The sequence below is a fragment of the Anneissia japonica genome, unplaced genomic scaffold (assembly GCF_011630105.1).
Source record: "Anneissia japonica isolate Jap-2015-1 unplaced genomic scaffold, ASM1163010v1 scaffold287949_len505691_cov196, whole genome shotgun sequence".
Taxonomy (NCBI): Eukaryota; Metazoa; Echinodermata; class Crinoidea; order Comatulida; family Comatulidae; genus Anneissia; species Anneissia japonica.
In genome coordinates this window covers 301,797-316,408 of record NW_022727758.1, presented here as the reverse complement: position 1 = coordinate 316,408, position 14,612 = coordinate 301,797, and the positions used below count along the sequence as shown (strand labels likewise).

The following is a 14,612-nucleotide window of genomic DNA, read 5'->3' as shown; positions in this document are numbered from 1 at the left end:
CATCCTGTGGCGTGTATACTTGCTGTTGCATGCGTAGGGAATAAAAACAAACCACAATATAAACACACAAATGGCTTATTAAAATTCTGTTCTGTCAAATGTTATTTGACAAAAACATGTGACAACATGCCTAAATATTGTCATATTGACATGCTGTCATGACCATATATAGGCACATCATGACTATATATGGGCATACAGTAGTTTTTTCGAATAAAATTTGAAAGTGAACAGAGCTTTAGGAGGGGCAAAGCAGAGTTATGTACCCTGATGCTTCCGTTGTTGATCATTGGCCGCATACAGTAGGCCTACATTACTCTACTCTAAAGAACCTCGGCCTTCATCAAGACTGGTATTTTCAATGTGTATAAAACTATATATTTGGTATGGAAACAAATTTGTACCATATTCCCTCAGGTTTAAAGTCACCCTTTTGACACAAAATTAGGTCATGTTTCGAAAGATCAGCAGCTTGTGCTAGGATAATAAAAGTAAGCCTGCACGACTAGCTTGGATAGATAGATAGGTCTGCAGTAGTTCAGAATTATCCTAGGTTTTTTTTAAAGTATGGTATATTCGTGGTGTTTTGCTTTTTTTTGCATGAAATTAACATTATTCAAAAGTTAGGTAATCCAGCTACAACATACAGTACAGAGTAATAATACAGTGTACTCATTGTATTTGAAGGGGTACCCCTTTAGTTACACACATTTTAACGACTTTCATTTGATTAACTGTCGTTTCTCAAAATGCTAATGAAAATTTATGATATTCTTTCTTTAAAAACCAATTTCTCATCTGGCACATTCTATAATCTATAATCTTCCCACACATAATCAATCTTAGATTTGTAGAAGTCAAAACAATCAAGTTTAACTGCCAAGCAATTGAGTTTTACCACTCGGTGTTTACAATTATTAACCTGTATAAGATATGATAGATAACGTCACGTCATGCTGGCATTCGTGTAAAGGATAAGAACTTGATAAAATACATTATACTGTACATTAGCGACCTAAAAAACCATTCATTAGGCATTGTTCAAACAATCTTATCACTGCCTAAGAATTTGTAGACAGACAAGTAGAATAATAAATGCTATGTCATTTCTCTATTTAATTACAACAGGATTCTCTTTTATTAGGATATGAAAAGTTAACGTGGATTCATGGTATTGTTTTCAAAATAGGAATGCTATCATGCTATATTAACACTATTTGAGTTTGCACTTTCCATGGCGAGTGTCGTAATGTTTTATTTTCTCTGCCATTGAATTGTACTCTCATTGTTTATTGCCAACTTGCTTCTCACACAAAAGGCTACAACCTTACTTTTTTGTCAAAACAAAATTTGTGTTTGTACTAAATGTACATGTATCACATTAAATACTTTGGATTTCTATACTGATAGCGAATATATTATGCATTCTTATAAGCATATGTACAGTAATATGTTTAAGTAAAAATATAACAATCAGATACAAATCTAGCATCAATAAAGTACAGTAACATAAAAGCTACAAATTGTTGATTAACTAGCTTTGTACATTAAGTGTATTTGTACAATTTATATTCTATAGGGAAAAAATTTTATTTTAAACATTTTAATTGATTTTCATTTTTATATTATAGTTTGTTGAACATGTACTGTATTGCATTCACAAGTATATAAGATTGAATAGAATTGAATGGAAATGAATGGCTTATTAATGCCTTAAATGCCACTTCTATTTTTACAATATCAGTAGTATTTTAAACTGTGTCAAATATTAAATGATTAGTACAGTATGTTTTATAAACTAGCTTCCTGAGTGATTCATGTAAAAAAGTTTATAATACAGTTTATTAAAAAAAAAAGTCAAAAGTAGTGTATTATTTTAAAAGGTCACACAGTGAATTAAAATGCTAGGGATAATTAAAGTATCGATTGAATTCTTTTGCTTACTAAATGTACTTCCATCTTGGACTTATAAGGTTGCTATGGTCCTGGATCTTGTATTGGTATAAATTTTAGGCTGTAACTTTCTGTTGAGGATGTTAATAGTAAAACTCTGTGTGAAGATGTAGAACTGTTTTGATCAGTAATAACTGTATGTATAGGTCAAAGATCTCGGCTGATTGGCTGTTTGTAAACTCACAAATCCTATTTTGTATATGGCACTTCCTGTTAGGACCATCATCATCTTCCTGTTCTTGTCCAATCACAGTCTTGGTAGTTTAAATAATTGGTCCTTGGTTCTACTGTACAGTACAAACGTGACAATTATTTAGAGTCTGTTCGGTTAATAAGCTAAACACATTTACCATAAAATCCTCTTTAAACTTTATATACAGTGGGAGCGATTGGCGCAGCGGTTGCGTTTTGGTCTCTCAACCTATGAGGTCAGAGGTTTGTACCTTCGCTGTGAATTTACCTTTCTGGAGTGTCAATCAAACTCAGCAAGTGACCAATCAAGACAAGGCCTGGAATACGCACACATCTAACAAGCACACATGCTGGCCCACAAACGCACATATATCTTCATACGTTTAAATAACATTGTCTTTTAATGTGGGGCCTAATAATAATAACGACAATATCCGAAAGGGCGGTTCTTAGTGGGAAAGGTTCTATTTCGCTTGCGTTCTTGGGCAAGGCACTTTAACTACGTTGGTCTCCACCCAGAAAGTGGGTACCTGGTAGGGTAGGATGATTTGGCATGGAATGTATTATTAGTCTGTACCGACATTAAATAAATCCACTGACCAGGGATAGTAATAACAGCATCACCATTGCCTTGTATAAGCATCCCTTAGCAAAATGTGCAGTATAAATTCCTATATTATGATAAATTAGTAACTGTACAAATGAACCTTTACAATATCCCATGAAATGAAATATTATAAATACAGACGTCTATAGTGGTAATGAAATAAATACATTTGTATTGACTCATAACAATATTATATACAGGTAGAAGGTAGGTGTAACTATTTTTATACCTCCATTGTGTAACTATACAATTTGACCTTTTAATGGGCATGACATTCTGAGGTTCACTGCTTGGACCTAAACTACTGTATGGAAATAGGTTCAAATGTACTCTGATTCAGTAGACTGTGTTAATTGATTCTCTCAAAGATTCCTTTGTAATACCGTACATACAGTATTACCACTATCATTTATAGTGGAAATATTTTGTTGTGTTTTTGCTGTCTTGTAGTTAGGTGTTATTAAATTAATGTAATGCTGACATCATGACATCATAAATTTATATAATTATCTTATATTTATTAGTGTATAGATGTTTGACCTTTATTATTATGAAATAAAAAGGTCAAGTGAAGCTATTACGTCACTGAAATTCTCCTTGCAGAATATAGTTACTTTTTTTCCCATTATTGACCATGTAAAAAAAACCTGAGATCAACTAAAACCATTATTCTCAAATCCCTCAAGGTTCTACTATAATTGATTGTTAATTCCCTTGTTACTTTTAGAGAAAGCTAGCATGATTGCTTTATACACATTATCTTTCCTCTGAAATTACACAAGATAAAAGTCTAATTATAGCAATAGCGCTTTCTTGAAATACAAAATAATTTCATGATAAACACAGCACCTTCAATGTTTCTAGTTTAAATTTCAGATTAATACATATACATGCAAAATTAATTAGGTAAGAATATGATACAGGCAGTCATATCCATGTGAGAGGGAAAAGACAGACTTTATCCCTCTTTACAATCAAATATTATATATAAATAATATATATCTCTGAAAGCAAAAATAAAATAATGAATATTTTAATATTTGAAGCAACTACCCAATTGCTTTTCTTTGGGGTGTGGGTTATATCTCGTCTTACATGCCTCTAAAGGTTGGCCAATATACATGAGAAATAATTAATTTGATTATTACCGGTATTTGTGATTGTCATTTCCTTTATTGGATAAGAATTTGTTATTATAATCTAATTTAACAATGAAGCTGTTTTAGAAGCTAACTGTAGCTTAATCATTTTTAAAAAAGCATTACCAATACCAAGAATAAGAAGGGTTTGAAATACAATAATTCCTAAAGACCATGGAACTGTAAGAAATTTATTGCTGAAAGAAATCAAGAAAAGAACATGTCGGCTTGGAGACATTTAATGATATATTTGATACTGTATGTTGTTTGATTTATTATTGTAGCGTTCAAGAAGATTAGAAATACCATATAAGTAATCTAATGCTGTTATTGCTGTAGCATGTTAATTATGTTGTTTACCATCATGTTAACTCAGTAATGTATGGAACATAAGAGGTTTGTTTAGTAGGTCGTCTATTGCAGAGCCAGAGTGCATCACCTTGCTTTCTAAATTTGGTGCTGGCTCCAGGAACCTGCCGGCAGGGGATCAGACAAGTTTGACGGGGTTCCAAACAAAGGGGCCGCTAGGGACTCGGTTTAGGATCCAAGAGCAAAACCTTTTGGCGTGCTTTACTGTAAGTGGAGAGATTTTAATGTTTAGGATTGGTAAAATTTAATGCTTTGAAAGCTTAATATTAGGAGCCACAATCACAGTTAAATTTTAATCAATGACATCAATTGGTATCAGATAACTGGGGGAGGGAGAGGGTGGGAGGATCAGTGGGTGATGTTTGTGTAATGGGCAAAACTACTACAGTAATTATAATTATATTAATATTAGAAAATTAGGTTAATATATTTCGGCACTCCAGAATACATATAATAATAACAAATTACTGTACAAAAATAATTTAGTAATCATCACCTTACAGCAAGTTCAGATAGGGATAATAAAGTATTTGTGCAATAATAGAGTACTTTAGGACATTATATGTCTTCTTTACCATGGTATAGATAGCGATATTATCCAATAATTAGTTCTTACAACATCCAAAACGTCATCCCTGTCTCCCAGGTGATAGCATATTATCAGAGGAGTATTAGCATTATAGAATGCACTCATTTGTAACCCACCTTTAATGCATCTCCAACACATTAGCTCAGAGGTTGGTGCAGTAAACTGGTTTATGTCATCACTAGTTAAATGCGCCGTGCATTTACTGTGAACAGGTATCTCGTATTGATTATTCCCTCGACTACACAGCGTCAATATTGATTTCTGCGAGTATATTTTGCAAATATTTTTGCATTGTTTACGTCGATGTTGATAATGAAGATAGGTTTTATGTTATGGATTTAAACGCAAAACATGTCGTGTATGTGTCTAGAATTTTTGTTTAGGATGTAGCGAGATACTCAGAAGTATGTGATTAAGACGATTGACATATAGACTTTGAGTTGCTTCACACTCAGTGGTTAATGGACAACTCTGTGAGTGCTTAATAGTGTTGTATTCAACTGGCGGTTGATATTACCAAATTGGTTTTTCATCGTTAACCTGTTTCGGTTCTATTGATTGGTTACAAATGATAATGCACCTGATCATATGCACAGACACGTTTTTTTGTGTGATGTTAGCTGCTACTGCATCATCAAACACGAGTGTATGTCACGACCTCGGAGGAGACCTTTAGTTCCATAGCCATGACGTGCATTTTCTTTCATCAACTATGCACATTTATTCAGTATGCAAATTATATATGAATATTCATTAATTTACAGTATGTTAAAAGCTTTCATTTGATTCCGATTACAGTTACAGTACAGTAGTTTGCAATTAGCATACAGTAGCATTATGTAAACTGCATGTATCTATCCATCCATGGTACCCTCAGTCAGGCATTGTTAAAGCTTTATAAACCAAAAAAAAAAAATTATAAACCTATTAGGCCAAGTTTAAAAAAGGAGTTTCTCATTCTAATATTTTGTAAAAAGGAGGATGAGGACATTATTTCTTTCTCTTTTTTCTTTTACTCTGAGATGGCAAATCCAAGATGGTCAATGGGAAACGGCTAGTACTTTCTCATTTTACCAACTAAAAAAAAAAATGACAAAAAATTTGGTGAGGCAGAGAAAATAGATGCATAAAAGGGGACGAGAAACTAGTAATATTTTTTATTTGCCCTTCCACTGAAGCTTACTGTGCCCTGAAGCATGGTTTCCATACAGTCGCTACACTTTCACTACAGCAATCGGTACACACAACAGCATAAGCCTGGTTTCTTTAGTTGCTACGCTGTTGCTACAGTGTTTTCAATGCAATGGTTGTAATGCGTAGCAATCCCTGACATAATCGGGAAGGCTCTCTGATTTAACCGACCATCCAGCCTCACCGAAAGCTGTCGGGGATAGTGTGTAGCGATTGTATGGAAACCAAGCTTAATCCATAATGTAATATTTACTACAGTATTAATCACAGCAGAGGTTATCTACTGGAAAAGTTGTTCTCCAACGTAGAAGTGTTTATTTTCATCATTATGGTTAATGAATCTGTTCAATACATTTATAAACTATTGCCAACATCATCATAACATCATGTCCTTGATTTTGACAACATATGCATCTACAGCCAGCTTTATGAACCCTAAACACTATTATGAACCCATTTATTTTCCAACGAAAGCTGACCCTGCCCTGCCTAATCTATACTGTAACAATCACCTCTACTAACAGTATTGATTTTGGCATTGGATAGATTCTCCAACTTAGAAGGGGTTAGCCTCTTCATTATGGTTAATGAATATGCAGATACTGTATACCTACTGACAACACCATGTAGAAAATGGCAGAATATCCTCATCCTTTACTATTTTATAGCTTCATTTGTAACTGCAATACCAAATTAGCATGTTATCCTTTATCATTAGTAAAAAATTCTGTATGAAATCCAAGTAACTCGCGGAGAATGTCTCCCCATTAGGTGATTAGTAACGGTTTGCGAAACAAAAGCCCGAGTCATCTCTCTGCAGTGTCAGATCACACAGATTTACTGCCAGGCACGACTAAATTCCATCGACTCTCCGCACGAATTTACACCTCATGCTTTTAAAGTTTTACAGAAAAAATGCTACATAACTGCTATAAATTCTGCTGGATAACCTTTGAAATTGGCGGTCTATAACTATAATTATACGTTCCCGAATCCTGCCGGGATTCAATGTTGACATACTCTACTTGAACCTGTCTTAGTATGAACATTGCGGTGAGATTGGAAATAATAAGAATGTATGTGGTAGCAATCACGATTTTTACAATGATGATTACATTTAATAGCTTCTCTCTTGCTTCAGCTATGTTTATTTGATACAGTACTCTATGTTAGTTTTGTGCACATTACTGTAACATTATTGTTTATATGTATGTGTGCATTTCACGTGATTTCGTCAATAAATATTTTTTAAAGTGGTTCCTTGTTTAGAATTTCGATGACAAAGTAAGAACAATTATTTGATAGATATAGTTTAAATATGGATTGATATTAATATTTAAAAAAGAAAAATGATAATTAGTATATTACAAGGAGGCTTTCTACTCCCAATCATAAAGAACATTTGTCCATGTTTTGAAAATTGTCAAACAAAATTGAGTTGTGATTGTTTCTTCTTGCTTGTTGACAATTCTGCATTATCTTCCATCAATTTCCTCAACCTCAAGGTCACACATACTTGTGGGCTCTATGGTAAAAATTCAGTGGCTTAAAATAGATACTTTTTGATATTTGTAAATTATGATTCAATCCATAATAATAAAAATAAATGTTTTTTTTCATATACCTCTAAATTACAATTAATAAAGTTTAAGAAAGGAGACATATTTCTAGTCTTTAAATATATAATTGAACTAAAAACTATGCATATTTAACCACAAGAGATAATGGTGGTAGAAAATACATAGTCAAGTTCTGATTTATTGCCTAACATCTGTTGGTCGCGTGGCTTGTCTGATCATTGGGTTTACTGTTTGGGTTGTAGTAGTCAGCAAGCGTGCCATTAAAATGCAGGAGGTTAAAAGTCACTGCCAAGGTTAAAAAGGTCGAAGGATTTATCACTCCACTGTTGTGGATGCTATGTGATGGATGCTGGAGATAGAATTGCATATGCTACTGCCATTGCACTTAGCTAGAGATAACATTAATATTATTGATAATGACTACATTTCCAACTAGGGAAGCTTACTGATTGCGGCTGATATAACCTAAATTTAGTGAATAGTATTATAACTATTATCTATGATTGCTCAATCCTAGAGTTTACATTTTTACTGTACTTATTTTGCATAAAGAATTGTACTAATATTTTTGATAATTTCTATGTTTTTATATACTTTTAAAAAATGGGTTATTTTCTCTTTTTTTTAGATACTTAGGAGGAGCTACAGTATGATAATTTAAAAAAAATGTACACTTTTATAAGAAAATTGTGGCTTAAAATTCCTTAAAAAATAAAAACAAAAAAATGTGGCTGAGGTGCAGTAAAATATCAAATGAGGTTTGTATTTAAAAAAGAAATAATAATAATTAAAAAAAAAAACAAATCAAAGTAGTCACATATACAGTAGTAAACTATTAATGTTTAAAAAAAGGTAGTAGTAAGTGCGACTATTTAGACCTGTAATACACTTTCTAATACTGTATAAGTAATACACTGCAAAAGATAAGAACATTGATTCTGTGCAAAATTTTACTGGTTCTTATAAAAACAATTATATAGTTCACATAGGTCCTATATTACAGTAATTGGAATTTTTAACAGCTCATTAAATATGACATGGACAGCCCTAGCTACCTTATATCCTCTGTTTACCTTTCTATGCTGACGCGGAATGTCAATAAAGCAGTGATGGAATGTAACTTTTAAGTACCAAGGGAGGAACAAAGATCTCTCGACAACACCTGGCTTATCATCACCTAAGTCCCATTCCGACAGATGTCCCACAAAACGATGTTCACGCAATATTGCAAATATATTTCATACCGAGTGTGCATCGCATTAAACCTTTAACAGTATAAGGCACAATAAAAATTTTAGTTTATCACCATCTCATGTATGTATATTATTGAAAAAAATATATATTTTTAAAAAAAAGACTATTTAAAATGTTTGTTTTTTTTTTAAATAATTGTCAAACATTTTTTCCATTTTTTTCAGTAAATAGTTAGGGATATATACTGTACTGGTATATTGTAGCCCTGATTTTGGTCAGAGTTAAAATCCATGCCAGCCAATTTATTATTCCGCTATTAACAATAATAATAATTATTGGTGTACATTATACTCTAAGGCGTACATTATTATATGTCCTGGCAGATTATGCTTATTTGAAGAGTTTGTGGCAATGCAGGTATATCTGATAGGTCCGTATTGATTTTGACATTAGCCTGGTACAGCAATACTCTAGTAATAAAAGAAATTGGTAGGTTACAACAATGGTTTATGGGATAGATGCATGTCTTTCTATGACTGGCTGACAGATGATCATGTGACGTGCTAATTGTTATTATGTTTGGACTACATGATGAAATTTAAAATTCTGTAAACCTTTAACCCCCATTATAATTCAACAATCAGTATTAGTGCATCACTAGACTGGCTAATGGAAGATCATGTGGTCTATTAATTATAGCTGTTGAATTAATTATTGATCTTTTACAGGAAGAAATATTTAATTCTGTATTTTCATATTCACAATTGCAGAGACCTGATAGTAGATCAGTGTCATACTGTATTTAATGGTAACCTTTTTAGTAAAAGAATGTTAAGTATTATAAAGTATAGTTCTTGCATCTTGACCTTGTCGTAATTTGCAATAGTGATTTACAGTTAAGTCATGCATTGGCTAATACTCAATTCAAAATAACAATTAACTACCTTTGTAGTCACAATCGCCCAGTGTTATGTACACAACTATTTTAATCAAAGCCGTCTACAATACCTTGTTGAGATACGCCTACTTGAGTTATTTCAATCCTAAAGACCAATTTTACAGTAACTAGTAACTCTAGCCGCTACCATTGGAACAAACAGTCCTTCTGATGCAGATCATTCTATGGATTTTTTTTGTAAATTTTTTGTTTTATTTCCTATTTGTGGCTTTGTGTGGGAGATGGTCATGTGATTTCTGAGGATATAGTGAATGACAGTCATGATAAACTTTGGTTTATTTCATTAAAACACATAAAATATATACATACAGTATAAAACATAAGGATAGGCAGACAAATAACAAATTCTGAAATTTACAAAAGCCCAACATGGTAAAAATGATAATTGCAGTAATAAAACAAAATTATGTACAAAATTATTTACATACGGTACAAAAATATACAGTACTGACATTACAATTACACAGGGAATTATAAGATTAATACAAATATTAAAATATATTAATTATGAAAAATATAAAAGAAAACCAATTAAAACAATATTTATTAAAACATTCTATACACTCTACCTTAAAAAAATTACATTTAAACAACAACAAAAAAACCAAAATATCATTGCAGGACAATTTAATTATGTAAAGTTGAGGGAATATTTTTGTTTTTGCACATCTGTTACCTGTAATATAATTCTATAAATAATTCATGCCATTAATATAAGGTTAATAAATTGTCAGAAAATGTTATGAACATCCCAAGATCTTCAATACATTATAAATAATTGTGCATATTAAACCTCAAGCCTGTTAACTACGGAATTCCACTATTTGCGAGACTGTGGCATGTATTATGCTTGTGTACGTCTATTATTTTAAATATTGTGTGTTAAAATTGAATAAATCACATAAAAATGTAGGACAGTATGACTTGGTAGACATAAAGGTTACATAGTATCAAAGAAATTGTCAGTAGAGTCTACAGTATATCCCTGTGGTCTATACCAATATATCCTAGTAAATCTATCATTGAAGTGTAGTTTTTGTGTGCCAAAATAATTACTTACTTTATTTCCCATTATTACAGACAATAGTTTGTCAGCAAATATAATTTTTTTTCAAAATAATAATCTTTATGATCAATGTTATTTCAAAAGGTAAAGGGTGGTGAACTCACCCAGACATTGATAGATGAAACAAAGATGATATTTATACGATGTGATATTTTAAATTTGACAAATGCATAATGAATACATGCAGAAGTAAATACATTAGACAATGCGCCTCCTTAGCTGTAAGATCAGAATTAAGTAGGAAAGTTCATTCACACGTCACACAAAATTTCCTCCATTTTTCAAATGTAACCACAGTTATTACCGGGAGTAATATCACTCTAGACAATATCTTTATGCATATTAAACCTAGTAATTATATATTTTGGCTCCGAGTCATAAGTAATCATCACACGGTGAACTATGCCTGGATTATTGACCCCTCTCTCCTGACGAAGTTCTCCTGGTAGATCATCCATCATCAGAAACATCATCATGATTTAGTATCTACGGCAACTAATCTTGAAGCAGGAATGCTACATCATGTGTGGAATTTATAGACGAGCATTTATTCTTGTGTGGAGGCTATATACACCTAATATTTCTCCTGAAATTAATGGATTGGGGATGGATTTAAAAAATCAATGTGATTTTGTAACAAATAAATTATAAGGGTTGATTAATTTTTACCCTGAAAAACACATAGGCTGCAGTTTGCAGTCTCAAAAAAGAAACATGGATTATTTTTCACCTGATTTGAATATTCATGTGGACTTATTTGCATAATTTAATTACAATATTAATACATAATTTTAATGTACGTAAGGGCATGATTAAATTAAATAATTTTTTAAATCTAATTTATACATTTTTCAGTGCTGATAGTATTTGTTAATATAAATGTGCAGTTTTGTTGTCTGATGATTTAGTAAATATGATACGTTAAATTTAGTGACACTACTTTTTATTGTGGACAATGGTAGTAATTCTTGAATTATGTTACCAGGGAATTGTAGGTTGTGGATGTCCTAGTTCTGTACAGTAGTGCGTGAACTTCAGTAATCATATTTGTACAATAATCCAAACAGCTGAAACCTAACCTGCTGTATAAGAGCATGCTGGTATAAGTCAACAACAACCTGACCCTTCAACACTTGATTACAGTACTGTAGGTTACACATTAGGATTCTAAAGTTATCATTAATAATTTTGTTCTATACTTTTGTTTTTTTTCAGGTGGACAGGGACTTTCAGGCAAGCCTCCCCCTCTCACAGTTGTGCCAGTCTCCTCAAACAAGCCAACACGTACAACCGCAACAGTGACCCCTCTCAGTCAGTCGGCAAGTACGATGACGGTAACCAGTGGCAACAGTTCCAGTAATAATGCCATGAGTACGACGAGGACTTCAAGCTTCGCAGCTGCTTTGAGGAAACTCGCGAAGAAAGCCACTGATATCCACGGTATTTACCATTCAAGATTAAGTAGTATATAGTAGAAATTCTCCTTCGGGAAACCCTCATTAAGAGGACACTCCTATAAGGGGACACTTTTCCGGGCATGAAATGAAGGGAAGTATATCTTTTAACACTATGGCTAACCCCTAGTTCAGGGGATGCACCCTTGGGCAACAGTGACCCCTCTCAGTCAGTCAGCAGGTACGATGATAGTAACTAGTGGCAACAGTTCTAGTAACAATGCCATGAGTACAAAAAGGACCCCTAGGGACACTGTTGTTCACAATTGTGTCTTCTAAATAGGGGTTCTAGCATATTTTTATTCAATGAGTAAAAAATTATTATTTTATTAGACCACATGAAAATAAAGGTTTATCATCCTATCACTGTTTAAAGAAGAGGGAGATGATAAAAATCCCCCTTTTCCCCCCACAAAGATCACCACAACATATATTATACTGGATAGTATAATTATGCCTGTGGCAGGCCTCAACATACAAGGATTTATATGTGAGAATTGACATTTGTTAAAAGTTGTTCAAATACAAAAACTACAATTACAATTAAACCATCTGGGTAGTTTCACTCATTTATGTGTATGTCAAAGGTCAAAACAAAGACAAATTAGCTTGTTACACAGCAACATGTGTATTCTCGTTAACAGAATTAATATTATTAATTCACGTTCATTTTATACAAGCTCAGATTATGTGTTTATGGTTGGATCTACTCCAGATGGCTTATTGTATCATGTTCATAAAATTCCAAAAGCACATGAAATTATGAAATTACGGTCAACATAAACCTGTATAATTATGATTAATTTTAGGAGATATCCCGAAAATTGCATTAAATTTGTAATTTATTAATGAACCATCTTCCGACTATCGACAAATTGGCTATTATACTGTAGATTATCATTTTGACTAGCTAAAAACATGCAGCTTAAAAACCAGTAAGCTATATACCGTAATTTCTGCCCATGTAATTCCTGGCCCCAAAACCTAGACTCAGAAATACTGGGTTGGCGGGGAATATTTTTCCACCATAGTTTAAAAGACTATTCCTAGAGGGGTCTGTGGTGCTATATAAATACACTTTTATTTATTATTAAATGATCCCCAGTAGACGCTGTGGTAACTGATGACGTTTACAGTATTCGAGAGTGGAGATTGTAAAATACAGTACTGGTGTGTTTGAACTACGTACAGCATTTAGTACCATATAGGCCTACTATCTGTGTTCCATCATAAGTATTACTGTATTCATTTCATGAGAAATCATTTATTAGTTTCTTGATGATACAAACATCTACATACGTTTTTTTCTCTCTTAAGTTAATGCCATAAAATTTAATAAAGCGATGGGTGGAATTTTTTGGTGTGAACACCAAGAACAATCAACGAAAGTCTAAAGAAAACTGATTTAAAGTGGGGTCCTTCTGGTGGTGATTGGGGATATATGAGAGGAGAAAATCCCCTATTTTTTTACTGCATCCTTTAAAATGCGCACAGGAATTGAACTGGGGACCAAGAAATCTTCGCGGTTCAGCACACATACAGTAGCCACCACCAGTTTAGCCAACTGAGCTAGGTGTTCCGACTGAGTTGCATCACCTACAGTATTTAAGAGCAATTCTTAACGTAACAAAATCAAGCTTGGTTTGGTGATAATTGAAGAGCAGCTTTTATTATAAAGATGTGTTTATTGTATTATTATCGGTATACAGTATATGTATTATCATTATTTTTGTTGAGCAAAATTGCATTGCTAAATAAAGGGTACATGCAGTACTTCATCATGATATTGTATTTAATCAAAATAAAACTAGTTTAAATTTATGATTTATGAAACAAATTGCTAAGAATCCAAGCTGATCTGAACTCATTTAATTTCCTCAAAAATGACGTGCTGTAAAATAGCAGACATGCAGTAAAAATAGTAAAATACTGTAATCATTAACAAAAGCTACCTATTCAAAGAGATTAATAACTCTTAAGCAAAGTAAAATTACAAATATAATAAATCTTTGTGAGTTCTCTTGTACACTTGTGACAGCCATCTATACCCTATTGTTTGCTACTATATTTTATGACGTGAACTGTGCTATAAATTACTTCCTCAAACAAAGACCATGTTAACTCCTATTCTACAAACATATTTCCACTTCTGCGAATAGTCTTGCTTTTCCTAATATGATCATATTGCAAGCCTCTGCCCTACATCGGTGCACAGGGTATCACCCTCTGACCTTTTTCCTGATCTCTGACTGCTAGGATATATAAAAGCTGTCAGTCTTCATCACTTCCCTCAATCAATAGTACACATATTCATAGGGTA

The 14,612-nt window shown here is 32.8% G+C and overlaps 1 protein-coding gene across 1 annotated transcript in view; it reads left to right on the top strand.

Moving 5' to 3' along the window:
- Nucleotides 1–14,612, top strand: part of LOC117113790 (genetic suppressor element 1-like) — a 98,175-nt gene that overhangs the window by 38,862 nt on the left and 44,701 nt on the right. The window contains exon 3 of the mRNA XM_033257221.1: nucleotides 12,054–12,278. Within this exon, the coding sequence (XP_033113112.1) occupies nucleotides 12,054–12,278 (225 nt within the window). The remainder of the gene's footprint in view (nucleotides 1–12,053; nucleotides 12,279–14,612) is intronic.